General features: G+C 53.2%; 1 protein-coding gene across 1 annotated transcript in view; it reads left to right on the top strand.

Annotated features, from left to right (window-relative positions):
* The window catches only part of KSR2 (kinase suppressor of ras 2), an 82,822-nt gene extending 61,951 nt beyond the window's left edge, over positions 1 to 20,871 (top strand). Inside the window, exons 15-19 of the mRNA XM_074159501.1 lie at positions 8,108 to 8,204; positions 12,701 to 12,834; positions 17,501 to 17,632; positions 20,117 to 20,246; positions 20,734 to 20,871. Coding sequence (XP_074015602.1) covers positions 8,108 to 8,204; positions 12,701 to 12,834; positions 17,501 to 17,632; positions 20,117 to 20,246; positions 20,734 to 20,871 — 631 coding nt within the window. The remainder of the gene's footprint in view (positions 1 to 8,107; positions 8,205 to 12,700; positions 12,835 to 17,500; positions 17,633 to 20,116; positions 20,247 to 20,733) is intronic.
* Positions 20,872 to 26,159: the final 5,288 nt, after the last annotated feature.

The following is a 26,159-nucleotide window of genomic DNA, read 5'->3' as shown; positions in this document are numbered from 1 at the left end:
AGGGAGGAAAAGGCCAAAGCAGATTGGGACTGCTTGGTTTTCCCCCATGGGTGCTCCATGGGGCCAGGATGGGCTGTGCAAGCCTGTGCATGCTGCTTGCAGGCAGCCCGTTGTTCTCCCCAGGGAGCAATGTTGGCTGTTTGGTCTTTAATGAACAGCAAATTAGCTTTTTTTTTTTTTTTTTCCTCACTGCAACCCAATGATCTCAAAATACAGCCATCAGTCTTCTTTCCTGCCCTGGAAAGTCAAGCAGGAGCTCTAATTCCTGCTTGAAAGGAGGGAAACTGAGGCACGGAGCTGCCAGGCTGGAGCCACATGTCCCAGAGCTGGTGATTTCCGAGATGCCTTTCAGGTCTAGCCCTTCTCTCCCAACTCGTGGGTGTATTTTGGGAGCAGAAGCCACGAGGCCCTGCCTCCCCTAACCCTCCCCACATTCGAGCACCCGCTTTGGGGGCCAAAGCATCTCCTCCTGCCCTGCCTCTGCGTTGTTTTCCTTTCTGCTACGTTTTCCCCTTCTTTAGCAGTTAAATAATGGAGCTCGTAGATCATATAATAAATAGGTATTGACTTCATGCCACAGGCTGGATCAGAATTGATTGACCCGTGGGAATACACTCCCTCGCAATCAATAAGGGGCCATCAGGCTGGATAAATCTTGATAACGACTGACAACAGGAAAGTCGATAGGTGTATTAATATATACGTTAAGCGAGGATATATCTTCCGCCTGGAGACAGCGTTGCTTTCGGCAGCTTGCAGAGCGGGATGGGCTGGGGAGGAGACCGAAATATCCCAAGCCAAGAGGATGGCAGGGATGGGGAAAGGCTTGATCCTCTCTCTGTGAGGGTGTTTGATGTCGAAATAAGAGCTGGCTGCTCCGGCGCCAGCTGAGCTTCTCTTCCCCCGTCGTAGCATCAAATCCCCGCCAGCGGCTGTTCGTTAGCACGGCCTTAACGCGCTCCTCTGGCGGGGGATGCTCGAGGGGAAAGTTCTTCTTTGTATTTTAAAAGTGTTTCAAAATGCCGTAATATTTCTATTTTGGCCGTGACTTCTTGGGGGGAGCACTTAACGCAGCGGGACTCGGCGCGGAGGCACTTTACCAGAGAGGAAGGGATTTAAGCGAGTGTTTAAGGGCAAGCCTGTGATTAAGTGCCCCGCTGAGAGATGGTCCCACCAAGTCTTTCTGCTCCTGCCAGCTCTTCCCATTGCCATTGAGTGACAGCTCAGCACGATGCTTTATTTTTTTCTGAGCATCCTCAATGCCGGGGATCCTCTCTGGGGCCGGGGAGAGCTGTTTGCTGGGGGAGTTCATGGGAGGACCCATGTGCTGGCATCCTCCTGCTGAGCCAAAGAGGAGGCTGCCCAGGGAAACAGAGCCCTCCTGTGACAATATTATTAATTTTCTTCTTAATAATAATTATTATTACTATTCCAAAGTGGAGTTGAGTTCTAGTGAAGCAGCCGTCTCGATCAAAAGACCTGCTTCCTCCCTCTCTTCAAAAGAAGGAGTTTTTCTAAAGTTTCTTTTCCTTCCTGAAGTTCAAAATAGCAGGAGGATCACGGAGCAGAGAATATATTAGGCTACTTCAAAGGCAAGGAGAGGTCAAAGCGCCTTCACCCAGCCCCGCACCCCCAGCCAGCCCTCTCGGAGCCAATTACGAGCCCACCCTTTCAAAAGGCAGCAAGTGCCATCTGAAAGCATCAAGTATTTTCGGATGAGTTGTTTGCAAGTCAGGGCTTTAGATAAGCCACCGGGGCCCCAGGGCTGCTTTGCATTCACCTGTCTCTTGGCTCTTTTCCCTGCAGCTGTAGAATAGCTCCTCTCCTCTGACACTATCTCCTTCAAATAAAAATGCATGGAGTTTGCTTTTTCTAAATAACTTGGTGGTTTTTTTTTTTTTTCTGAAGCGGCAGTGGAGTTGGAGCTACTTCTCAGGGAGGCTGATCCCTCTCCTCTTCCTCCTCCTCCTCCTCCTCCAGCCCTCGCAGTTTGGCTGTAGTTATCTCGCCTGCCAGCTGCTGGAAGGAAAATTTTGCTGCCTAAGTAATATCCATCAAAGGACGGCGCTTCCCTCGGGCAGAGATAGCGAGCACGGGACGAGGGGAGCATCGTCTCTCCAGGGCTTTTCTATTTCCCCACCTAATTTTGCTCCTCTGGGGCTGGGGACCTGGGCTTTACTGCGACCAAAAACATTGCTCATGGCAGATAATTAATTCCCTGCTTCCTTGTTGGGGTTGTTTTGGGAGATTTGTGTTCACTTCGGAGGTGGAGTTTGCTGGGAAAAGTACCGGGGTGCCCTGGGAGGGACCAGGCTCCTATAGATGCTGTGGGATCCTGGTTCAGCATCTCATGGCACTGCGCTGCTGGGAAGGTTTCGGCTGTTGCTTTTCTCCCTGATTGTGGTCCAGTGAGGATGGATGGTGTTTCTCGGTGCCCAGGGAGGAAGGAAAAACACGCTTTTCCCTTTGTTGAAAGTGATGGGAGAGGAAGGGAAGGCGGCTTCCCACTTGCCAGTAAAGAGGAGGGAAATTAAAGGAAAGTTGTAGTCCTGGGGCTGAGACCTTTCCATGCTAAATCTGAAGGTGCTGGGTATGTGTGGCTCGGAAAAGAGCTGCTTCCCTTTGCCCGGGAGGCTTTGGCAGTGCTGAATCCCAGTGAAACCAGTCCTGAGCATCCCTCTGCAGGACTGGGAGGGACTGAGGGTCCCAATAGGACTGGGTGCCGCTGGCATCCCAGCAAGTGTAGCTGGCCCAGGAACCTGCCATGCTTTTTTATTCCCTGCCACAAGCTATTCGCTAGGAGAAAAAGGTGTGTATGTGTTTACATATATATATATATATATATATATATAGGTGTGGGGTCTGACATACGCCAGCTGTCTCCTTGGACTGAGACCTAGCAAACTCATTGCAGCTCATGTCAGCATGACCCCAGTTGTCCCAGCTGGCTGTCCCTGCTGTCCTTGGGGGGGGTGTGTGTGTGTTTAGGGCTTGAGGAGCTCGAGCCGGGTGATGCCACTGCTCTGCTGCGCTCATGCCGGCGTAGCAGGGAGAGCGTGCGTCAAGGGTGCGATATTTCTTATTGATTGTGAGGAAAACAAAGCCCAGGGATAAAAAATTAACCCAAACCTCTCCCTTTTTACTGCTCTTCCAGCCTTGTTTAACTTTCTGTTTTGTGAACCGCATTTGTGGCTGTCTAGTTTCAAGAGCGCAGTTGCCAGGAGTCAGTAAAAGAGAAAACCAAGCCAATATATGGGAAACAGCTTGAAAACTTCCCAAATAACTCAGACACGGGCAGGCGTGTGCAGTGCTCGTCCCACCCCCCCCACCCCCCCAGCCTCTGCCACGGCTAGACCTGTTCCAACGAAATCAAATAAGTCCCAGCTCAGCAGCTCTGCTTGCTGTAGCCGAATCTTTCTTAATATCCCCCAAAGATTTCTTCTTCTCCGCGCAATGCTAAAAATCAGTAAACTGATGGGGAACGTGGAAGCATCCGAGCAGCCCCTCCATGGCTCTGTCTTTCCTCAAGCACAGATGTAACCTGCTGGCAGAGGTGTTTTTATATTAAAGTACTTATTATTAATTCCCACTCTCTCTCCTTCTGTGTCTCCCCTGGGTGTATAGTGCCGGCTATCGCCATGGTATCTGAGCCGGTTCCCCATAAATCAATATACTAGCCAGTAATGAGCTTCCTGGGGTCTGGTATTTATCACTTTGGGGTGTTCAAATGATCCTATTTAATTTAATGGGCGTTTATGTGGATGGCTGGGCAGAGGAAAGAAAAGCACAAAACACGGGTAAGTAACAGCATGGCAACCTGCGCTCAACTGCTGTTCCGTCAGCTCTGAATTCATTCCTGCTCCCGGGCAGGAGCCAAGCTCAGGTCTTCAGCCCTATAGAGGTGATGGCCATCAACGTAGACGTGATGGCCATCAATATAGCAGGGTCAGGGGGGAAAACCCCCAGTAGTTGGGGGATGGATGAGGCTGTTTTCTTATCAAACAGCAAAAATATCAAGAGGCAGTGCTCCAGCTCTTCCTCACTCATCCCTCCCGAATTGTTCCTCTGCAAGTCGTTTTGGCTTTGCTCCCGTTGCTGATGTCTTCAGCCCACGCTGGTGAAATGCAGAGTGTTTATAAAGCAATTTGGGATTTGGCTTGCTTGGCTGAACACTTCAGAAACTCATTTTGAATAGAGAGTTGCATCTGCAGTGGGATGGGGCTGGGACTGTCCTAGTGCCGGGGAAGAGCTGGGAGCTGAGGTTGTGCTGTGGGTTGAGGGGCGCTCCTGGGCGCTGGAGACCCCTGGAAGGACCTTTTCATGTCCCCGAGCCACCCAGTCAGGTTGTCCCCTGTCCCTGCTGCCCCTCACCTCTGGCTGGGGCTTGGCGGGATGCCGGGACACACGTCACCAACCTTCCTGCGCCGCCGCTGGGTGGGATGGAGAGGTTTCAGAGGAGACGAGAAGTATTTGTTTACGAACACATACTTCAGCGGTGAATAAGCCGGGATCCGTCTGAAGACGCGAATCATCTGCCTTTGTTTCTGGTGTCAAGCGTAGGCGGTCTCCGGCCTCGTGATCCGCAGCACCGCTCGGCTCGCAGCCAGCGGGTCCCCTCAATGCCGCCGTTCGGCGTAGACCTCTCCAAGCGGGAAGGCAGAAGATGACGAGCGCGCCCCGGGAAGCTGCGCTTTGTGCCTGATGCTCCTGCCCCCGATGGGGAGCGATTGATGGGAGACGGGGAGCGAGAAGCAGCGAGATTGTTGAGCTCTGCCGTGAAAAGGTTGTGCAGGTGGTGGCTGAATGGGCTCAGGTGCTGCATAATAGATATCAACCGGGCTTTATCTCGGCATTGGCAGCTCCTTATCCAGCAAGAAAACTCTAACAAATACCGGTGCGGCGGTTGCTGGTTGAATTCATTCAGAGGAATTATTCATCGAGGGGAGGAGAGAGGCACCTGGGCTGCCTCGATGGCTCTACAAAGGTCTGAGGAGCGGTGGTGGCGTGTCCCATGCCCGTGGTGCTTCACCATGGGCTGGTGCCACCACCCCAGGTCTGAGCGGTGGCTGCTCTCCTTGCGCCAGGGGCATCTGCCGCCTCCTTTAATGTGGTCCCTCCGTAAATGAAGTGGAGAGACGGGAATCTCATCAGCAAAGGGCTGCAGGCTCCACTCCCGGGGTTATCTCTGCGGTTCAGATAGGCAGAAACTTAAGGGTTTTTCTCTAAACAACCCTTTTCCAGGAAAACAGCTGATCTTAACTCACTTTAGGGCTGAAATCAGCCCCCGCTTCCAGCACTAATCTATTCATTGCATTTGCAATGTCAATTTGTGAGTAATGCAGACCACAAGCAACTTTCTGGAATGGTTTTCTCTGGGGGGGGAGGGGGAACCAAGTGTTTGCTGGGGAGGAGGGAGGGCTGGGGGGAACTCCTTCCTGCACAGGCAGGTCATGGGAGGTGGCAGAAAGGCTGTCATTGTGGAGATTAGAGCTTTTCAGGGTTATTTAGCAAATTAGCGCAAAAAGCCTTTATACTGGAAAGGTGGATGGATGGTCATAATTTTGCAGCCTTTAATTCTGGTTGCAGAAAACCAAGGGTTGCCTTTATCGCTTATTTCCAAGGAGCAGTTTGAGTGCTTGGATCCTAATCTTCAGACAAATCCACGTTTCTCCATGGCTGCAGCTATGCTCTTGCAGAAGATGGGAAGCGGCTGGTTTAGTTAGGGGAAGGGGGTGTTGGGAATTGGGGGTGCTGAGGGTTTGGTGTGCCCAGGGACGTGCGGAGACGCCCCAGCAAGGAAAAGCATTACCGAGGAGGCAGTTGCATGGGTATGAAGGTGCCCTAAACTCCCTGCAGTGGTTGTTTGCATCCAGCAAGGCTATTTCCAACTCAACCAGCAGCACAGTGCTCTGAAGGATGCTGTTGTCTTTCCAAAACCCATGAGATAAGGGATCGGTCTCCTTCCTGATTGACCTGAAAATTGTGCTCTCTGCCTGTGGAAGGACGCAGAGTTTTTTGGCATAGGAGCAGAAGATTCCTCTGCGTCCATGAGATTCTGAAGAAGCAAGCAAGGTTTATTCCCAACAAGCGCTATCCCAATCCTCACCAGTTTAATTCCCCAAAGAGCTGCTAAGAGCTCAGCTTTCCTTTTTTCTGGATCTCATTGTAATTGCTCCTGGGGACCTTATTTGCATCCAGGTGATAGCCTTGGCCAGAGGATGTACAGTAGCGATGGGGGAATGGTGACCACCCTGTGGTTGGAGGGGATTGGCGTTGCTGTTTGCGATGTCCCCAAGGAAAACACGGCACAGCCCCCTGGGGGTTTGGCCTCGTTGCTCTGCTCTCAGCCAGCCTGGGGGGCAAAAATAAAAGCGGGGCTTTACCACAGTGTTCCATTCCCGATTTTTCCAGATTTGCAGAGCGAGGGGAGTTGCTTGATGCTCCGCAGGGCTGTGCTGAGCGTCGCTGCCCTCGGTTCAACCAAGGTTCAACCCCGGCCAGCAACTGGGACCACGCAGCCACTCGCTCACTGCCCCCAGCTGGGATGGAGGAGAGAATCGGAAGAGTGAAAGTGAGGGAAAAATCTCATGGATTGAGATAAAGACAGTTTAATAGGTAGAGCAAAAGCCGCGCATGCAAGAGAAGCAAATCAAGGAATTAATTCCCTGGTTCCCATGGGCAGGGAGGTGTTCAGTGATCCCCAGGAAAGCGGAGATCTGTTACTTGGGAAGACAAATGCCATAATTCTAAACATCCCACCCTTCCCTCTTCTTCCCCCTGCGTTATATACTGACCATGATGTCATATGGTATGGAATATCCCTTTGGTCAGTTGGGGTCAGCTCTCCTGGCTGTGTCCCCTCCCAGCTTCTTGTGTTGGAGCAAAAAGGGCCTTGACTGCTTAGCAACAACCAAAACCACCAGTGTTTTACCAAGGCTATTTTCAACCCAAATCCAAAACATGGCACTACACCTGCTAGTAAGAAAGTCAACTCTATCCTAGCTGAAACCGTGATGTTCTCTTCCCTCTCATCCATACCAGGGGTCCAAACCATCCCCTCTCCTTGTCTGAGCAATGTGGTACCCAGGCGAACCCAGGGTGGCTCGGTGTGATGCTCCTCAGCCCTTGTGACACTGTTTGGGCTGATTATTTCCATCCAAAAAGGGGCAAAACCCGTTATCTCCCAGGCAACAAATCCAGACGGGTCTGTGCTGGCATCGCCGGGGCTGGAGGAGAGGGGCAAAGGGGAAAGCAGTGGAGCCGAGCGAGGATGCAGAGGAATTAAAACCTGTAACTTTTTATTTGCTAACTAGAACAGGATCAAATTAACGTCTGTCGCTGCCGAAGCCTCGTTAATGAGATGCGTGTCGGGCGCTTTATTTGCCGGGCACAGGTATCCAGTTTCATCTTTCTAAAGTTGCCCGTAATGAGCGTGGGTGGATATAGAAAAGCAAAAAAGCCCTTTTTTTTGTGGGCGGGAGTCGAGGCAGCATCCACCCACGTACTCCATTATGATATTCAAATGTCAATATATTTTTAATTGGTTTATATCCCCCCCCTCCCCCTCCAGCTGCCTTTGGTAATTAAGGCTCTGTAAATAGATTTTACTGTAATTGGTACGAGAAGGAAAATTGGAGGACATTGTACAGTGCATTGGTTGGGGTTTTTTTCCCCCCCCCCCCCATCTTTCCTCTTTTGACTCATGTTACATCTGTGAGTATTGTATCCTCCGAGGGAAGAGGCGGGGAGCTGTGGCCAGTTTTGCACAAAAAAGTCTGAAGCAAGAGGACCAGGTGGCTTTGCTGGTGGCTGGGACGTGGGGAAGAACCGGGGGACCAGCCCGGGTCACCCCTCATGGGACTCACCACCACCATGGAGATGACACCAGCACACACTGGGGAGCAAAGTGACCTCCCTCCCAGTGCCAAACTGGGGGGAGCCCCCCATTTTCCTTGCTGAATCTCCAATCTGCCTTGAGATGTAGCCAGAGCTCTCGTGGTTATTTATAGTTCCCTGCCACAGCCGCTGCTGTTATAATTTGGGGATGTTTCTTGGCAGGGGTTTGTAAACCATGTTTTTTATCTTCTCCCTTTCCCTGCTCTTTCAGCCTGTGTAAAGGACGGACTCTCTACTCGGTGGTGAGAGATGCCAAAATCGTCCTGGATGTCAACAAGACGAGGCAGATAGCCCAAGAAATTGTGAAGGTACGGTACAGCGCGGGGACACCTCGGCACCCATGAGGGTCCAGATCCAACTGAGAGCTCGGCTGAGCTGCTCCAGGGAGCTGGAATGAAGAAGCCAAGGAGGCTGGGCAGGGTAGCACCTCTTGGCTTTAAAATCCAGGTCTCTTAGACCTCCCTCACCCACTGGGGTGGCAGCAAGGCTTCCTGCGAGCTCCTCATGGGGAGGCTGGGGCTCATCCTGGCCACAGGTCCTCTTCCCCCTTGGAAGTACAGGTGGTTTAAGTCCATCTTTGCTGCTGCTGTGAGTTGCTGGTTGGATATTCCTCACCTCTTGGAAAAAAAATAAATAAATCTGCAGTTGGTCTGAGGCTTCCACGGCGCCCAAAGTAGTCAGTGCCGTGGTGCTCATGGCAGGGGGCTCTGCGTACCACGAGGCACAGCACACGTACATTTTTTCAGAGCTAAAAAAGCTTTTCCTTTCACAGAGATGACTCAAAGTGCGTCTTCAACACTTCAGATGTGACCGTATAAATAGATGCTGGGGAGGATCCTCACGTGGCAGGGTCAAGTGGCCGGGAAGCTGGCTCCCCAGCCATCAAAGCTTCCCACCGAGTGTCTGCAGTGGCTCGTTTTCCCAAGAGGGTGTTGAGCTGTCTGCCAGAGCAGGGTTTTGCTGTGATTCCAAACAGATTTAACACCAAGTGGTATCAAAAAGTATTTGGCACGTGTCCTACCCCAGCAGCCACGACACTGACCCTGTGTCCCCCTCAAGGTCAGCCAGCACCTCCGGCCCCCAGCAAGACCAAGTCATCTGGGGCTGAGCTCAGGTTAAACATGGGAGGGTGGGGGGGAAAGAAGTTTTTCTGGCAGATGTTAAACCCCTTAAATATTCAAATCCACATTATAAACCAGGATATGCTCTGCAATATATCCTGAATGGTGCCGTTCCTGTGCCTGCGCTTATGCTATCTGTATTAGATTGCTTATTTTGTGTTTATTTACATCCAGATTTAGCAAAGTGCATGCTGTTTTTCAAGGAAATTCCTTAAATTCCCCCCAAATCTCTGGGCTCAGGGCAGGAGCTGACAGTTGAGCATAGCCTTACTCACTTTGCTCACCCACCGGTGTCTGTACAGGCATCGCAAGGGGTGTCTTGGAGTCATGGCTGAGCCCCGTGTTGGGGTGATGGAGGGAAGCTGCAAGAGATCTTAGAATCATGGAATGGTTTAGGTTGGAAGGGACCTTAAACGCCCCCCCCAGTCCCACCCCCTGCCCTGGGCAGGGACACCTCCCACCACACCAGGTTGCTCCAAGCCCCCTCCAACCTGGCCTTGAACCCCTCCAGGGATGGGGCAGCCACAGCTTCTCTGGGCAACCTGGGCCAGGCTCTCACCACCCTCACAGCAAAGAATTTCTTCCTGAGATCTTATCTAAATCTCCCCTCTCTCAGTTTGATGATGAACCCTGAGTCTTTGGTGTGCTCTCCTGAGGCACTGAGCAGGTCTGCCTGCCTCAGGGGTGCTCCTGCTCCCATTGGGTGATGCTCTGAGCCCCACGAAGGCTGTAGTATGTCCCAAGTTGGGTGGTGGCACCTTCTTGCAAGCTCAGGCTTGCAAGTTGGTGTGTCTGAGCCAGCTGAAGGCCTCTCTGCTTCATTTCTACTTCTGAGCTCTATTTTCCACTTTTAAAAGGTGGATTTTTCCCACTGAGCAAACATCTCAAGCCTCACATAGGTTTGTCTTACATCTTTCTCCCTGACTACCACCACTCTTGTGCTCAGGCTTCTTGCTTCCCAGTTGTTCACAGTGGGAGGTAATGGCTCGGTTCAGCCCCTTTTCTCTGGGGGGGCTGCCTTGCTTCGTGTGGGTCGGGGTTTTGAGGACTAGGCTGAGACCGCTGTCTTCTGCAGCCTCATGCGCATTAGGAGCGGGCTGAAAACCTCAAACTCTTTGTGGTAGTGTGGGGCATTGCCAGCACTGGGGGGACATTGCTGGATCTGTGAGATGAAAGTGTCACCATGAAGAATGTCACCCATGAGGTCTTCTAAAGCAAATCAGCATGAATGCATGTAGACCTGGTTGTGGCAGGCCAGATTCTCTGTGTCCTCCCCTCCTTGGGATACCAGCATAGGGTGCTCCTGTTGCAACCTTCTGCAGGGCAGGGGGGCTTTGGGGCCAACCTGAGTCCCCATAGGGATTAGCAGAGGTCCAGGATAGGTCCATCACACCCCTGTCTCAGCCACCCTGGTGCTGTGCCCCGGACACATGGTCCGTGTGCACCAAGAGGAGGAGTTTCTCTGCCTTCCCACCTCTCCACGTCAACCATCAGCAGATGTTCAGGAAGTTTTGGTGGACTTGGAGGTGGCCGGTATGGAGAAACGAAGCAAAAACCCCAACATCTTGGTTTGGTTGGGCTTGGGGCAGCATCTCCTCAAGGAGCTGGAGGCAGGACCATGGCGGAGGCTTCAGTTCCACTACCTGCTCATGGCAGTTGTTTGACTTTATCCTTTGAGTCCCCGCGTGCGACAGGGGAGCCGTTAAGCTGATTGGATTAGCGGGTGCAAGGGCTCTCGTTATGCCGTGATCCTCGGGAGGCGAAAGTTAATTTATTTGAGAAGCGAAGCCGGCAGAGGGAGCTGCCTTTTCACGCACGCTGGGCGGCTGAGCAAATTAAGGCGTTATTGGGCTGAGAGTGTTTTCTCATGGATCATCCCGGGGGCGAAGGCGGCGGGGCTGGAATTTGCAGTGGGATCTGCGTGATACCTGGCAGAGCGAGGCGAGGGATTTGGGTTTGCTGAGAGCTCCTGGAGAAATACCTTCAACGAAGGCTTGGCTGCCTTTGATGATTGAATGGGAGACGTGTTCCCATCCATGCGATGTGAGCTGGGTTGCAAAGTCCCCTCCACCTTCTCTGGGTTCCCCTCACCCTCAGCTGCTGGGAAAGGGGTGTGGAGCATCCCCATGGCGCTGGGTCTCATCCTGCCCCGTGGGTGCTCGGGGCCCCGCACTGCACCTTGCAGGAGGAACAGGCATTGAAATGCTGTTCCTTGCACGACCAACCCTGGCACTTTGTGAAGGTGACAGTGACATTTTAAAGCAGGTTTTTATACCTCATCATTATTTCATGTGCTGGGACCTGCAGACCCCTAATTAATCCCGGTGCCTGGAATGGTCCTGGAATCCAGCTGCAGCTGTGGCATCTCGGGATGAGCCGCTGCCCCAAACCTTTCCTTCCTCCGGCATCCCATAGGAGAGGTTCTTTGGGATGTGACCGCCAAGGGGTGCAGTTAAACCCCCATGACCTGCTGGGTTGAGGTGTTTGCTGTCCCTGGCTGCCCCTGGAGCGGAGCCTGGTAGGTCCTTGGTACCGTCAGGATTTTTGCCAAGTCCTGGATATTTGTATTTGAGGTTTTGTGGGTTTGACAGGTTGCTTTCCCAATTTTTCCAGGTTGTTTCTGAATTTGCATCGTGCCTCCCAGCTCCATATTAACTGCAAACTTAATATATGTTCCACCACCTGCATGGTTAATGACAACACCTGAAAAGATCAGACCTAGGACAGACCCCTGTGGAAATCCAGTTAATAAATCCCCCCATGTCAGTGATGGACAACTGATATTTGCTCTTAAGCAACAGCTTGCTGGCCCATTTGGCATTTGTCTTTCAGTAGCTTCCTCTAGACCAAGTTTCCCCTACTCTGCTTATTAGGATGAAAAGTGAGACAGGCTCGAGAGCCCTGCTGAAGTCAGGATAAATGGCTTTTATCGCCCTCCCCGTTCCCAGAGCCGGTTATCCCGTTGAGTTGAACGTCCGCCACATGGAGCTGCCGGCAGTCTGCTCGATTTGCCGATGCTGAGTTTGGATTTCCCACCCGTGGCCTTTTTTTTTTTTTTTTTCATCATTAGCAATAATTTTAATTAACCACCGAGTAGTTTTTCCTAGGGGAAAAGAATTAAGGCAGGGCTCCTGCGAGGCGCTCGTTTGCAGGCTGGCGGTGCCGGTGTGCACGTAGGAAGCACTAATGGCCCAGGCAGGGTACGCGGGAGCGGAGATGGAGAGCTTTGACTTATTACCCCTCTGCTCTCCGCCCCGTAAAAGAATGAAGGCGAAAACATCATCATCATCAATTTCTCAGTGGAGGGACTTCAGGAAAAACGACTGCCAGTTTGGTTTGCTGCTAATTTTTTCCCTTGTGTAACCGATTAATCAGGAAGATGAGTGGGAGCTGTCGCAGACGAGTGCAAGACACTCAACCGTGGTCCCACCACCCTCCGCGAGCACCACCCGATGCCCGTCCCAAGCCAGGGAACTCCTGGACGCCTGCCCTTTTCTGCGGGGACATTTGGGGACGTGCTGGGCTGTGGCCCAGCAGTAGCTCGATAGCGTGGACATGCCACCACAGCACAGGGATGCTCAGAGCCGGGCTCTCCCTCTCTTGGCAGTGGTGGGGCTGCCCCTGCTCCGGCATTTGTGCTGCTTTTTCACTTTTGGGGTATTTTTCTTTCTCTTTTGCCCTAGGGAATGGGCTACCTGCATGCCAAGGGGATCCTTCACAAGGACCTCAAGTCAAAAAATGTTTTCTACGACAACGGGAAGGTGGTGATCACAGACTTCGGCCTCTTCAGCATCTCGGGAGTTCTCCAAGCGGGCAGGTAGGACATGGCACGGTGGAAATACTGGGATTCTTCCCACTAGAGCTCCCTTTTGGGCTGGGAGCATGAGGAGGGAGCCCAAAAACCTCCTCTACAAGTTCCTTTCTGGGTCTGCAACCTCAGTAGACATGAGGACAAGGTGTCTTTGAGCGTCCTGGGGGTTGCCACAGGGGTTTCACCGTCTCACTTCCCGGAATTTTGCTTTGGGAAAAGAGTAAGGTGTGTAGCTCCTGTAGAAACCCCTCTGCCCCTCGAGTGATGCCGCCTTGAAACATGTCTCCACGCTCGATGCCGGCGTTGGGTTTGCAGTGTGAAGACCCAGAGGGATGGCGAGAGCAGGGATGGAGCTTCCCCAGCAAAGTGGGTCCAGGCTCGGCGCCAAGTGGTGAAAACGTACTGCTCTGCCCCTTGGGGGTAGAAGCTGCAGCTTGTTTTGGTTTGATTTGGTTTAGTTTATTTTTTAAACCTAGTATTTACAGGCAGAGTTGCTTTTGATTGGTAGGAAGGAGCACGATGCTGCGTGCGAGCCTCCAGCAGTTTGGTTCAGAGAGGGAGGACCTGGTCCTGGGCAGGGTCTCTTGGTCCCAACCTCTTCCCATGGGATGCATCGTTTCCATGGCCATCCAGAAGATGCTCCTAGAGCTCTGTTTCACCAGGTCCAGCAAAGATGGCTCGTTCCTTGGCCTTTCCCAACACCATTACAAATCCCCCAGCATCTGCTTCATCTCCTGCCCCTGGGCTGATGAGTGGTGCTGTCCCCATAGCTGTCCCTCAGCCGTTCCAGTGACCTTTCGGGTGCTGCAGACATCTGGCCATGGTGTCTCCACCAAGCCAGGGCATGGAGCAAGACATCGAGAAAATGAGAGCCAAGCCTGGGACATTTACAGCATTGTGACATTTTTTGGTCTCTTTGGGTTTGGAATTGAGCCCATTTGGTAAATGTCCCTTATTAAATGGGGTTTTTTTCAGTGCTTTGGGAGGTTTTCCAGCTGTAGGCATGGCAGGGCAAAGACTTTCAGCAGCAGCTTTGGAAAGGAAAAAAAGCAAAGCTGGGGGGAAAAGGAAACAGAAGAGGGGAAAAAAGAACAAAGATTATGTTTTCTGTTTTTGTTAAAACTGAAAAAAAAAAAAAAAAAAGAGCGTTGCTGACTTTTCCCAGCAGGAGGGAGCTTTTTCACTAAACCCTTTGTGTTGGAAGCAGCACGGGCCAAGCGCGGTGTTATCGGTGCCGGCAGATGGGGCAGGTTTCCTCCGGCAGCGTGGTACCCGCCTTCTGGTCTTTTCGGTCTCCATCACCCCACCTGATGGGGTTTATCGCTGGAGACGTTGTCGCGGCCAACCATCACTTTATGGCGAAGATGCTCAGGAGATAAAACACACCTTGGAAACTATATTTTTTTTTTTTTTTTTAATTCCTGTGTGATGAGGTTGAAGGATTAGAGGAAAAGGCGACGACGGCCTCTCTCCATCCCACGCCGGGCAGCCAGCCTTTCCGTTCTGCTTGTATAAATATCATCTGGTTTTAGCACAAACTTAGCCAAAAGCTTAGGAAGCCCAAGAAATCCAGCACTCCTGCTGCTCTCCCTGCAGCAGAGAAGTGGGGTTTGGCTCTGAATTAGCAGCTGGGTAGGGTTTTGGGGACTTAGGTACTGCCAGGATGAGGTTGCAGCTCGTTCCAGCAGCGGTAGAAGGATTTGGGCAAAAATGGCCAAAGTTTGCCAGGGACCTTTGCTGTGAAGGTCAGAGATGCTCTGGAGATAAAAGGAAGGATGAGATGCTGGGGAAATGGGGTATCCGATGGGGTGGAGCAATGCGTGGCCATCTCTGGTCAAGATTGGAGTGTCACTTGGGGAGTGAAGTCCCAGAGGTTACTCAGGAGAGGGAGGATGGTCAGAAACACAAGGCTGGACACAAATGAGCAGTGTTTTGCTAGAAAAATTGAGAAAATGAGGAAACTTCTGCCCCGAGGAGCTTTCAGTGTGGCTGCCCTGGACTGCTGGTGGCACTCATGTCTTCTGCTGGTGGAGAGCTGAGAGAAGGCTTTGGGGATCCGCACTCATCTGTTACCGTGAATTTTGAAGGAGCAAGTGTCTGCAGCTCTGATTTCCCTTTTCAGGGCGGGTTTTCTGCTGGTTCTGGTTTCTCTCAGATGAAAAAGAAGAAGAAAGCCCAGTTTTGGGTTTGCTTGGACAAGCATGTATGGAGAAGGGAGTAAGTTTTTGCAGGTCAGGTTAAGGATGTTGCTTCAGATGTGAATGAGAACTACAAACTGGCCTGTTTTCGCTAGGGTTAAAAAAAGGTATGGCTTAAAAATCCTCCTCGTCCTCCTCGAGCAGGCTCACCTTGGGTTCATGAAAGTGTCCGGCACAAGGAGTTTGCAGCGTCCATCCATGCCCTGACACGCTTGTGCTGCTGAAAAACTAGATGGCTATCACAACTGAAATACTTTCTGTAGAGTCTTCACAATCCACTGTCTTATCCTGGCGAAATTAGATTTATTTTTCCTTTACTTAAACATTGCTGAGCTTGGTTGGGCTGCTCCGTAATTAGGAGGAGCATGAGGTGGGTCTTGAGTAGTCTCAAGAGCTCTTCTGCTCTTGCTTTTGCTTGTCCTCCAGTGGGTTTAGAAGGTGCTCGTTTGGTTGTGCTGCTTTCGGCTCGTGGAAGTGGCCAGGTCGGTTATGAAGTTGGGCAAATTTTGGTCCTGAAACCTCAAATTGCTGTGATTGAACCATGTTTGGGATTGCATTAAAGCTCTACCCTCATCGCTGGAAGCTCATAAGCCTGTAACTGCGTGCTTGGGCATAGTGAGCTTTGTAGGACAAGGCTGGGCTCACACAGGAGCTGCGGAGCTCTGGTCCCCAGAGCATCCTGAGGTGAGCCCAAACGCCGCTCCTGGGATATCACAGCACTGGGAGACTTGAGGGAGCAAAATTAAAAGCCCCCAAGTGCAATCCTGGTCATGCCGAGGGCAGTGGAGCAGCTCTGAGTGCTTCCCGCTGCATCCTGCTCCCCGCTGCCTGCCCGGAGACAGAGACCGTGGACACAGGGAAGGACAAGCAAGCTCCTCCGCCTCTTTTCTAATTGCCCCGGTGCTTAATGCCGGCTTGTAATTAAGCACCACGCAGGGCTGCAGGACGGCGTCGGGAGCCAGCTGGGGAGCTGAAAGCCTCCCCTCCTGTGTCAAAGTGCTCTCACCTGTGGCTTCTGGGGCTGGAGGGTCCGTGTCTCACCGAAGACACTGATTGCAGCGGTGACTCTGACACAGCAGGGTGAAGAAGAGCCGTCGAGACCCCGGAGGGGGCATGGAGGCTCAATCAGTGATTCCCTGGACCAGCAGCATCCTTCCCTAGGGAGGGGGGGTTCCTCCTCCGGTTGCTGCCAGAACTGGGGGTGATGCCTGGAGATGGGGATGGCTTTGTGGCCAGGAGGATCCAGACTGTGTCACCTTGGGATTGTGCACGTTGTGCGCACACAGCCACGGGGGGAAAAACCAGCCAAGGAATTGGCGTTTGCAGTGGGAGCTTGTCGTCTTGCCTCAGGGGTGGATGGAGATGCCTGTGCCTGGATGGTGTCCCCTGGGACCTGAGCTCTGGCGTTTTGGCCCCAGCAACCCCACAGCCATCCCTTACCCTCGCACATCGCTATCCTCAGGAGGGCATCCAAGCACAAACAGGGAGAAATTCCTTGATATGAGATGGTGGGCTCCTCCTTCTCCAGCCCCATGTGACACGGGACAGTTGTTACCTCCTGCAAAACTACACTGCTGAATTTGGGCTCGGACACATGATCAAGCTGCTTAATGTGTTACTACCACCAGTGGTCCCTGCCCATTTCTCTGCCCAGGGACCCTTTTTATGCCAGCGGTGCATCCTAGGTGCCTGTCGGAGGATGTAAAGGATGAAGAAGCAATCAGTGTCATCCTCAGCTGTTGGCCAAAGGAGCCTAATGTGTATTTGTACCAAGCAGGGGGACCTTGAGGAGGCAGAGGAAAAGATGGCTGAGAGGCCGGTGCGGGGGATTAAAGATGAAGTGAAGATTTTGGGTGACAACCTGGGATTTAATAGCAATGTCACAGCGAGGATGGGCCGCTTCTTATCATGGGGCAGGTGATTATAACAAAGTCAGGCTGCTCCCATGGGCAATGGCATAAGAGGCTTGGACACAAAAGTGGGCTGGAGAGTCTGTTTGGGGCCAAACACCTGAAAACACTGATTTCCAGGCCATTATTGTAGGGTGGGTTTGGTTGGAAGAGACCCTCAGAGGTCCCCAGTCCAACTTCCTGCTCAAACCACAGTGGGGCCAGTTAAGGTGTCAACCCTGGTGGGATTTACCCCAGGTAACAATTTGCCCCCAGCTCTTTTAAGGTGTTTTGGTACAATGGTGACAGCGAGGGCCCTGGGAGACCCTGCATCCCCATCACCAGCCCGGCAGACCTGAAGCCACCACCCTGTGCCCAAATTGTGCCCTGCTGCCTGGCAGGGACAGGATTGAAGCCACCATGTCTCAGAGCAGGGTTAAAATCTGACTTTCCAAGGATGCTGTAGAGAAAACCAGGCTTAAATGCCCCAGGGAGAGGGTGGGAGGGCTGGGGGCTGCTCGCTGATGGCAGGGTGGTGGTGTCCTCCCCCCCGGTACCCACATCTTCAGCTCCATATTTCGGCAGGCGGGAGAACAAGCTGCGGATCCAGAACGGCTGGTTGTGCCACCTCGCCCCCGAGATCATCCGCCAGCTCTCACCGGACACCGAGGAGGACAAGCTGCCCTTCTCCAAGCACTCGGATGTCTTCGCACTGGGGTGAGTCCCTGCAGAAAGGGGGCAGGCTGCAGAGAACTGGGGCGGTTGTGTCAGGTGTGAGCTGCCCTGAGCAGCCGGGAGGGGGCGGGGACATTTTACTTGCCACAATACCAAGGGGATGCTGCCTGCGGGAATCCCCATTGATGGGCTCAGAGCACCTTCCCGTCTTGAGCAATTTTGAATTAAAACCCCCAAAATTCCCAAATCTTCCTGTTTTGGCCCCGGGAAATGGGATCCAGAGCATCCTGGGAATGCCAGCTTGGCATAATCTCTCCCCTGCATCCTCCTGGGGCGGGTACCGATGAGAAGATGCTCTGCATGTCAGCTGGGGATGCAGAGGGTTGGGGACTCAGGTCTGGGAGACCCCAGGCACCCCAATTCTCCCCAGCAGCCGGCTGTAGAGGGGCTGGCAGTGGGAGGAGATGCCAAAAAGCCAAGAAAAAGAGAATTGATGAGTCTCCTTCAGCGAACTGGCTCATGACTCCTACCTTTTATCTGAAAACAAACCTCCCTTATGGCAGGAGCCCAATCACCCCTGGATAAAACCTTTCTCAAGGCGGCTGTTGGGCTGGGGGTTTTACCCAGCGGATTAATTTTCTCGTGGATACCTTAAAGGCTGCGGGGATTAGCGTGTGCGTGGGGCTGTTATCGGAGGCGATATTTCCATCAAAACCGCAGTAATTACAGCTGCAAGGGTCTGGCTTTTTTTTTTCCCCTCCCCGAGGTATAACTTTAGAACAACAAAAAAGAAGTAATTAAGGAATTGTATTGAACTAAGTGAGAATCAGTCACTTAGACTTAGTTCTTCCTTTTTTTTTTTTTGGAGTGTGAGCTCTGCCCTTACGTCAAGCATGAGTTCCCTTAAAAGATTTTCCAACATTTTCCCTCTTTCTTGTTTCTGCTGCCCTCCGTTGAGCCCAGGAGGCTCAGGGATGATCCGGAGGGTTATTGCCATTGCCACTTCCCCATAGGGATTTGAGGATCAGTGACAGCAAGAAGAAAAGATCTTTTAAAGACTCCAGAAGACAGCAGAAATGTTAAATTAAAGCGTGGGTGAGGGCGGTGTGGAGCAGCGGGCTAAGGCTGGTGGCGTTCGCTCGCCGGAGCCTGAGAGATAGCGGCAATAATTAATATTAGATGGATGGTCTTCTCATGCAAAGGCATCTCGTAGCACCATCCTTACCCCGGGAAGTGCAGCCCAAATATTTTGGATGCATCTGAAAGCAGAAAGGTGAAGAACTAAGCCCAACTAGAAACTTGAATTTAACTGCATTGGGTACATTCTGGCACCTTCAAAATCCCCACTTCTGCCTGAGCATCTTGTCCTTTGCCACCAGCACCTGCCCCTCTCCAGCCCCCCAATTCCTCCACACCCGCAGCACCAATGGGTATCTCACATTATTGAAATTTTTGGAGATTTATAGCCAAAGTGTGTGTGTTTTTCCAAAACCAGGAGAGCTGATTTTGAAAATCAGGGACTTCCCCCCTATCCAAGAGCGATCCTTCATTTTTCTGATCCCCTCCACCCAATTTTTCCACCCTAATGCCATTTTAACCCCATTTCTTTCTGCTTTAACCGGCCGTGATGGCATCCCTTGAAAGGAAAAGCAACTCCGGGGAATTTGCCTTGGAAACCGGGGCCAGCGCTGCGGGAATCGGGGCTCATCCAGCTTCCGGGTGCCGGGAAATGAGGATGCAAAACACCCAGGCGGTAGCGGGGGCAGAGGATCGCGGGGGCGGCCACCGGCTCAACCGGAGACGCCCTTGTTTTTGGGATATTCCCTTGGATTTGGGAGTCCTCACGGAAAGGAGGGCTTGGCTTAGTGATAAGAGCGGTGCAGCAGCAGATGGCTGCGGTCTCACGTGTGCCATCACCCGGTGAGGGAGCCAGGGATGGTTCGTGCCGTGGCTTGGATGGATTTTTGTGGCTTGAAGTGCTTTTTACGGATATAAAAGGGAAAAGTTGGAGCGAAAGTGAATTTTTCAGCTCATCCTTCCCCAGTGCTCGCTGCCCTGGAGCAGACGGCAGAGTTAGAAACACCAGCCCGGCAGCTGGACCACGTATTTACCCCCCGCATCATCTATTAAGCTGCTCCACGGGCAGTGGGGCGAAGAGCTATTGCAGCCCGGTGGGAGATTCCCACTTGATGTAACAGGCTGGCTGGTGGCTCTGCCCATGCTCTCCATCAACCTCCATCCTCCTGCCTACGGGCCAGGTTCTTCCCTGGTGTAAGCTGGGGGCTGCAGCAGGCTGGTGGCTTGCTCTGGGTCAACAGCCTCAGTTTCCCCATCTGGAAAATGGGAGAGGTGACATGCCTGTAATGAGCGCTGAGCTCTTCTGGTGTCATGTCTGGAATGAAACATCTGGTTGACGGTGATTTTGGAGCAAGGAGAGATGGTGGGTGTGGGTGCAATGGCCAGATGTACCCCTCCCAGGATGTCTCCCAGCTCCTCCCATCTCTAATCCCTGCTCTCTCCCCACAGCACCATCTGGTACGAGCTCCACGCGCGGGAATGGCCCTTCAAGACGCAGCCAGCGGAGGCAATAATCTGGCAGGTGGGAAGAGGGATGAAGCCCAACCTCAGCCAGATCGGGATGGGCAAGGAGATCTCGGTAGGTGGTGTGGGGCAGGTGCTGGAGCCCCGTGTGTGTGTTCGTGAGGTGGGGAACGTGCCCCACTGGCACACACCCTGAGTGGAGGGTCCCTTTGAAAAACACTCTGTGCTGCCCAGGATCTGCCCTCAAAAAAGCAAGGTGTCCCTCCCTCCCTAGCTGATGCGACTTGGTCCTGCTGCTGTGGCACAAATCCCCTTGTGCCAGCTCAGTTTCCACATCCCCTCCACCCCAGCCTTTCTCAGGGATGTGGTGATGGAGTTGGGGTCCTCATGGGATGGACGCATCCCCTTCGCTCCAGCCCTTCTCAAGGATGTGATGATAGAGAAGGGGTCCTCATGGGATGGACGCATCCCCTTCGCCCCAGCCCTTCTCAAGGATGTGATGATGGAGATGGGGTCCTTGCAGAGTGGACACTGGGCATGGGGGTTGTGGTGGGAGAGGGACTGGCTCTGTTTGCTCATGTGCTCACCCTGTGTGGCTGTAGGACATCCTCCTCTTCTGCTGGGCCTACGAGCAAGAGGAGAGACCCACCTTCACCAAGCTCATGGACATGCTGGAGAAACTGCCAAAGCGCAACCGTCGCCTTTCCCACCCCGGGCACTTCTGGAAGTCGGCAGAGTAAGTCCCTGCCCGTCCTTCCCTGTGCTGTCAGGCAGCTCTGCCTGTGTTCCTCGAGACCGCACTGTCACAGCTCAATGGCTGATGTTGGCAGTGGGGGAGCACAGGGACAAGCTGTGGGGATATTGATGCCGTGTGGAGGGGCTAGGAAGGGTGGTCACAGAGTGCTGTGCCCATGCCAGCTGTCACTGCATTGCTGGATGTCCTCGTTGGGGTGAAAAAGCCTGTGAAAGTGGTTGGAGATGATCAGGAGGAGCCTGGAGATGTGCTCCACCAAAGCCAGGAGATAGAAGCAGGGTAGGTCCAGGGGCAGGCTGGAGCCAGAACCTTGGGGATATCTCCTTTGGGGACATCAGCCAGAGCTCCAGTGCCTGCTTGTGCACCACGCTCAGAGCAGTTTTCCCTCCTGGGAAGGTGTTTTTTCCTCCTTTTGCCCAGATTTAACTGATGGGGGGGAAAGTCCTGCCCAGGGTCCTTCCCCAGACCTGCAGCCTGTGTCAGGAATCGCAGTTTCCAGCAGTGGGAGAAGAGCATGGTCCCTTCTTCTCCCGCAGACAGCTCGTGGCCAAGTCCTGCTCCGTTTCATTGCTTTGGCTTAGTCACATCTCTCTGCTTCGGCAAACGCAGCCTAAATGGGTCCCTGGTCAGGGTTTCAGGATGTGGCCCGTTGGAAACGGCAGGCAAACCACAGCAGAATCACTTAGAAACTCATTTTCTTCCCTTGAATTCATCATATTATGAAAAATAGGACCAAATAGTCTAACCCTTGCAGGGGTTGCACTCAGGGCAGGGAGGGAGGGATTTTTCCTTCTCCCAGTGTTCATCCCCGGACCACGGAGGCTGGAAATGGGGATGGAGGGAGGGAAGCAAAGGTGGGATAAGGGAGAGGGAACTTCAGGTCACTTCAAGCATCCCTCTTGGACCCCATTGAGAGGGTTAGAGATACTGATTTCTCCTCCAGCATCTTCTAACCAAACCTTCTTCCGTGTGACAAGCACGGGTGGCCCCAGGGTTATGGGCGCAGCGAAAGCTGCCGGAGTGTCCCTTGCGCCACCTCCCGTCCCCATGTGCTCGGGGCTGACGAGGGGCTCCCGGGAACAGCACAAAGCCAGCGGTCAGATGGCCCCCAAATCACCCGGAACATAAGCCGTTAATCAGGAGGGAAGTTAATTACTAATCCCTGCTCCGAGCAGGCACCGGGGTGGCTCCGGCAGCCGGGCAAGGGAAGCTGAAGGTTGATGAGCCCCCGAGCAGCAGGCTGTGTAATTGCTCGGCTGGGTTTGGGGACATTTTTGCAAATCACTGAGCCACGCTCTACCTGCCACTGGCTTTGGCTGCCCGGCAGCTTCCCCTTAATTACTGACCCCTCGTTTTGCTAAGCGCAAGGGGAGGGAAGATGCTTCAGTTCCGCACTCCCTCTCCACCTGAGCTGCCTCCTTCCTCAGGGACTCAGCTCCGGCCACTGTTCCCGTGTTGGGTTCCGGTTTCCCCGTGGGGTCCATGCTTGCCCAGGAGCCCCGGCTGTGGTACCCAGGGGTTCTGCCATCTCTGCACGAAAGGGATGGGGGGAAAAAGCCCCCCCATGGAGGTCCTGCTGCTGGGAGAGCTTTCATGTGGATGGGGCGAGGTGTGTGGTACCCAACAAGCCCTTTCCCCTCTAGGTGATGCTGAACCTGAGAGCTGCCCGCACCAGTAAAACCCAACCTGGGCTGCTGGGGAGGTGCAGAAGCTCAGAGTCTCCCACTGTCCTGCTGTGTTTGGGGGCAGCTCCGTGACAAACCCATTTGGGGAGGCTTTTTGGGATGAGCTGCCCTGCAAAAACCTCTTGGTGCCATGGGATGAAGCGCCCGGCACTGACTCTGCTGTGTCGTGTCCCTTCCAGGCTGTGATGGGAAGGAGTTAAGGGACGGTGCCTTCTTCCCCCTGTGGTTCTCCTCTTCCTCGGCGCTTCGGAGGAGCAGCGGGATGGGAATGAGCCTCTTCCCCTGCAGCATCTCACCCCGTGAAGCCTCTCTGCAAGGGCTGGAGGAGCCGAGCTGGCGGCCAAGCCCCCGGGGACGCCCGGCTGCCATGGAACGGGGACGGCGGGTGGCTCTCCATGCACATAGGGTCAGGTCTTGGGCCAGTTCACCTCTGAGCAGGGGCCACCCACGCGGCCGACAGCTTCAATTTAACCCCAGGGCTCCTCTGATCCCAATCAGCACGGTCAGTGCTCATGATGCTCGGTTGGGGAGGGGTTGCTTCTTGGTTCTCGGTGGGTTTATTTAATTTCCATTATTTATTTTTTTGATTTTTAATGAAGAAAAGAAGGGGGAAACGTTGCTGATTCATGAGTTTAGTGCTGGAACCTGCTGGGGCCAGGGAGTGCCACTGCTATTAGCTGCCCCAACCCCTGCGGGGAAATGCATCTCCAGAGCCGGAGCTGGGGAAGTCCTGCACCCCCCCGCGCCTCGGCAGCCCCTTCGTGGGCAACAGTGACCTTTCACAAGTGGCTTCTCTACCTCCTGGCCATACTCACTTATGTGTCCCCCCCCCAGGTCTCCCTCTCGGCAGGGCACATCTCCACATTCCTGGTAATTTAGCCGGTTGCCCCAGCGCGTAACTAATCAGAGAGCCTTTCCCTCTCGCTGCTTTGCTCCCAGCTTCAATCCTCACTCCTGAAACCCCGGGTTTGGGGATGCTCTGGGGCTGGGCAGAGCCGCGTAGCCGGGGTTGGGGTCCTTCCCCTCTCCTGTGGCCTTCCCCAGGGATGCAGACAGGCTCTGGTTGTACAGAGCATCTCCCTTCCCAGCCCTACGCGTGGGAGCCGCGGATGTCTCGGCTGAATGAGCAGCCCAGGACCATTTTTCCCCTGCAAATTCATCTTCCATCAGCCAAATCCCTGACCTCCCCAAAGAGATGCTCTTTGGGCAGCGTCTCGGAGCCGACGTTGCCATCCGAATACTGCGTGCTGGTATTTCCCTTTCCCCACCAGCTCGGATGGGCCCTCCAGCCCATTAGATGAGCTGTCAAGCGACAGATGATAGCAAATTGCATTTTCAGGCCCTTATTGAGCGTAATTGCTTGACAGGAACCATCCCAAATAATTCAATCGTAGTCTAAGTTAGCTTTAATTTGGAGACATGACGAGGCTCTGCAAACCAACCAGCCCTGGTTTGTTTGCTGCTCCTCTAACTCCCCCTTGCCAGCGTTTGAACCGCTTTAGCATAAGTAAATGAAGATTAGAAACCAAATTGCAGCTGGGAAGAGCTGGTACTTTAATTGTGGGGGCGTGTAAGAAGGTGCTTTTATTTCTTAAAATTTGCACACGTTGCAGATGTATAAAATCCGAGGCGGGCAGGAGCAGGGGGGGTGAATCTGGCCTCCAAGAGCGCTGGCAGAGGGTTGGTCTGGATGAGTCTCCTGCTGATGCCTTTGGGATGTTTGCTGCCCCGTGCGGTCCCATCTGGATCTCGGATGTTGTGTATGAAGTGGGGATGAGGCAGGATCGCCTGTCTTTGATGCTGAGGCCAAGTGGGACGAGCAAGCGAGGCCAGGTGGAGCCCTCGTTTGTGCTAATTGCCCCCTGTGCCAGGCAGCACGGGCGGTTTGTGGTCCCCGTGCGTGATGCTGCAGAGCTCAGCGTGGGTGGCTGAGCATCATCTCATCCCGGTGAGGAAGACAGATGCTCCATGGCTGTTCACACTCTGCCTCCTCTGCATCCCACCTCTTCCCTCACTAACATCCCCTCCATCTTCTTCATCCCTCCTCGGGCTGCAGCAGCGACGTCCTCTGCCCTCCGTCTGCCCCGTCCCAGCCCTTCCCTGCTCTCTCCATCCCCTGCGCATGTGCGCACGTGTGCCATAAACGTTGCACTAATCCTCAGAGTCTCTCTGAGTTCTCACCAATGCCTTCACCCACGGTGGTCCTGGGGTCTGTGGGAGGGAGAACACCCCCATCGCCAGAGGTCTTGGGTGTCAGGGGGGCACAGGGAGGTGTCACCGTGAAATCACCGGTCCCCAAACCACGTTCAGATGGAGCGATCGCTGTAGAAAGGTGATGTCCTTCTCACTGGGTGATTTTAGTTCCTGAGTAGGTGTGAACTTCCTAAGTGAGCAGGAGAGAGTGGAACGTGTTAGAAGGATGAAGGAGGTGATGCTCAGCACCGGGGGTGGCAAAGAGCTGTAGCCTGATAGACATTGTGCACATTTATGGTGGAAGGTGCAACGTCCGTCTTGAAGGACTTACTGTGGGTTTGCTCTCTGTCCCCAAGCCCTCTACTTGCTGGGAAAGTCTCACCTTGACATATTCCCCCATGGGTTCTCACCAGCCCTTGGCAGATGCCTGCTCTGTTTTGTCAGCTGACACTCAAGGAAACAAGGGAACTTATGAGCACATTGGTTTGGTTGCCCCATGGCGTCAGGTCCTCACCAGGACCACAACAGCCTTGGCCAAGCGTTTCTCCCCTGGATTTGGAGCATCTGAAAGGAGCTGAGCGCTCCTCTAGCCAACAAGTCTTGCCAACTCTTCCCTCATCTCCCTGCTCTTTCTCCCCCTCCTTTCCCTCACGGTAACGTCTCAGCCGGGCCACGAGCAGAGCTGTCGCACAATAGTGTCGATGGAAAAATAGCTGCCCTGTATTTATCATAAATTAGCTCAGAAGAGCAGCTCCTTCCCTTCCATTCAGCGCAGCAACGGTTGTTTATGCAGCCGTGTTATTTGCATCATGCCTTCTTATTTTTGAAAGTCTTAATTATTAAAAAAAAAAAAAAAAATCAAACCAACACATCTTACTATTTTTTTGTTGTTGTTGTTCTTTGTTTTTTGACTCCGTCTTTGTGCGGGGTTTTTTTTTCCCCAGTTTAAAAATATCCAGCCCTTCAGCAGGGAGAGAATGTAGGAGAAGCTCTCCACAATGCCCTCTAATAGGAGATCCGAAGGAGTGAGAAGGTCCATCCGGTGGCTGAGTTTAGCTGCGTGAGATGCAGGAGAGTCGGGTTATTTCCAGATGCGCCGGAGCTGGTTTTAGCTCGGTGGTGTTTTGAGCAGCAGCTCGAGACGTAGGGAACCGTCCCCGATCCCAGGGTATGTCCCCAGGCTCTTGCAGCAGAGCAGCCCCCGCGATGCTCTCCTGGCCCCATCCTCCAGCTCTCAGCTGCTTCATCCCTTTGGTCACCCTCTGAGTCCCCAACGCTTCCCCATCCCTGACCTTGCTGCTGTCTGAGCTTTTTTCCAGAGTTTTAATGTTCAGGGAGCACATCATGTTTGGGGCTGGGCAGTGAAGCCACTACCAGTGATGGAAGGGGTGATGCT

This window comes from Numenius arquata, chromosome 16, assembly GCF_964106895.1.
Source record: "Numenius arquata chromosome 16, bNumArq3.hap1.1, whole genome shotgun sequence".
Classification (NCBI taxonomy): Eukaryota; Metazoa; Chordata; class Aves; order Charadriiformes; family Scolopacidae; genus Numenius; species Numenius arquata.
Note: the sequence above shows the minus strand (reverse complement) of the source record. Positions and strands in the feature narration are given on the sequence as shown.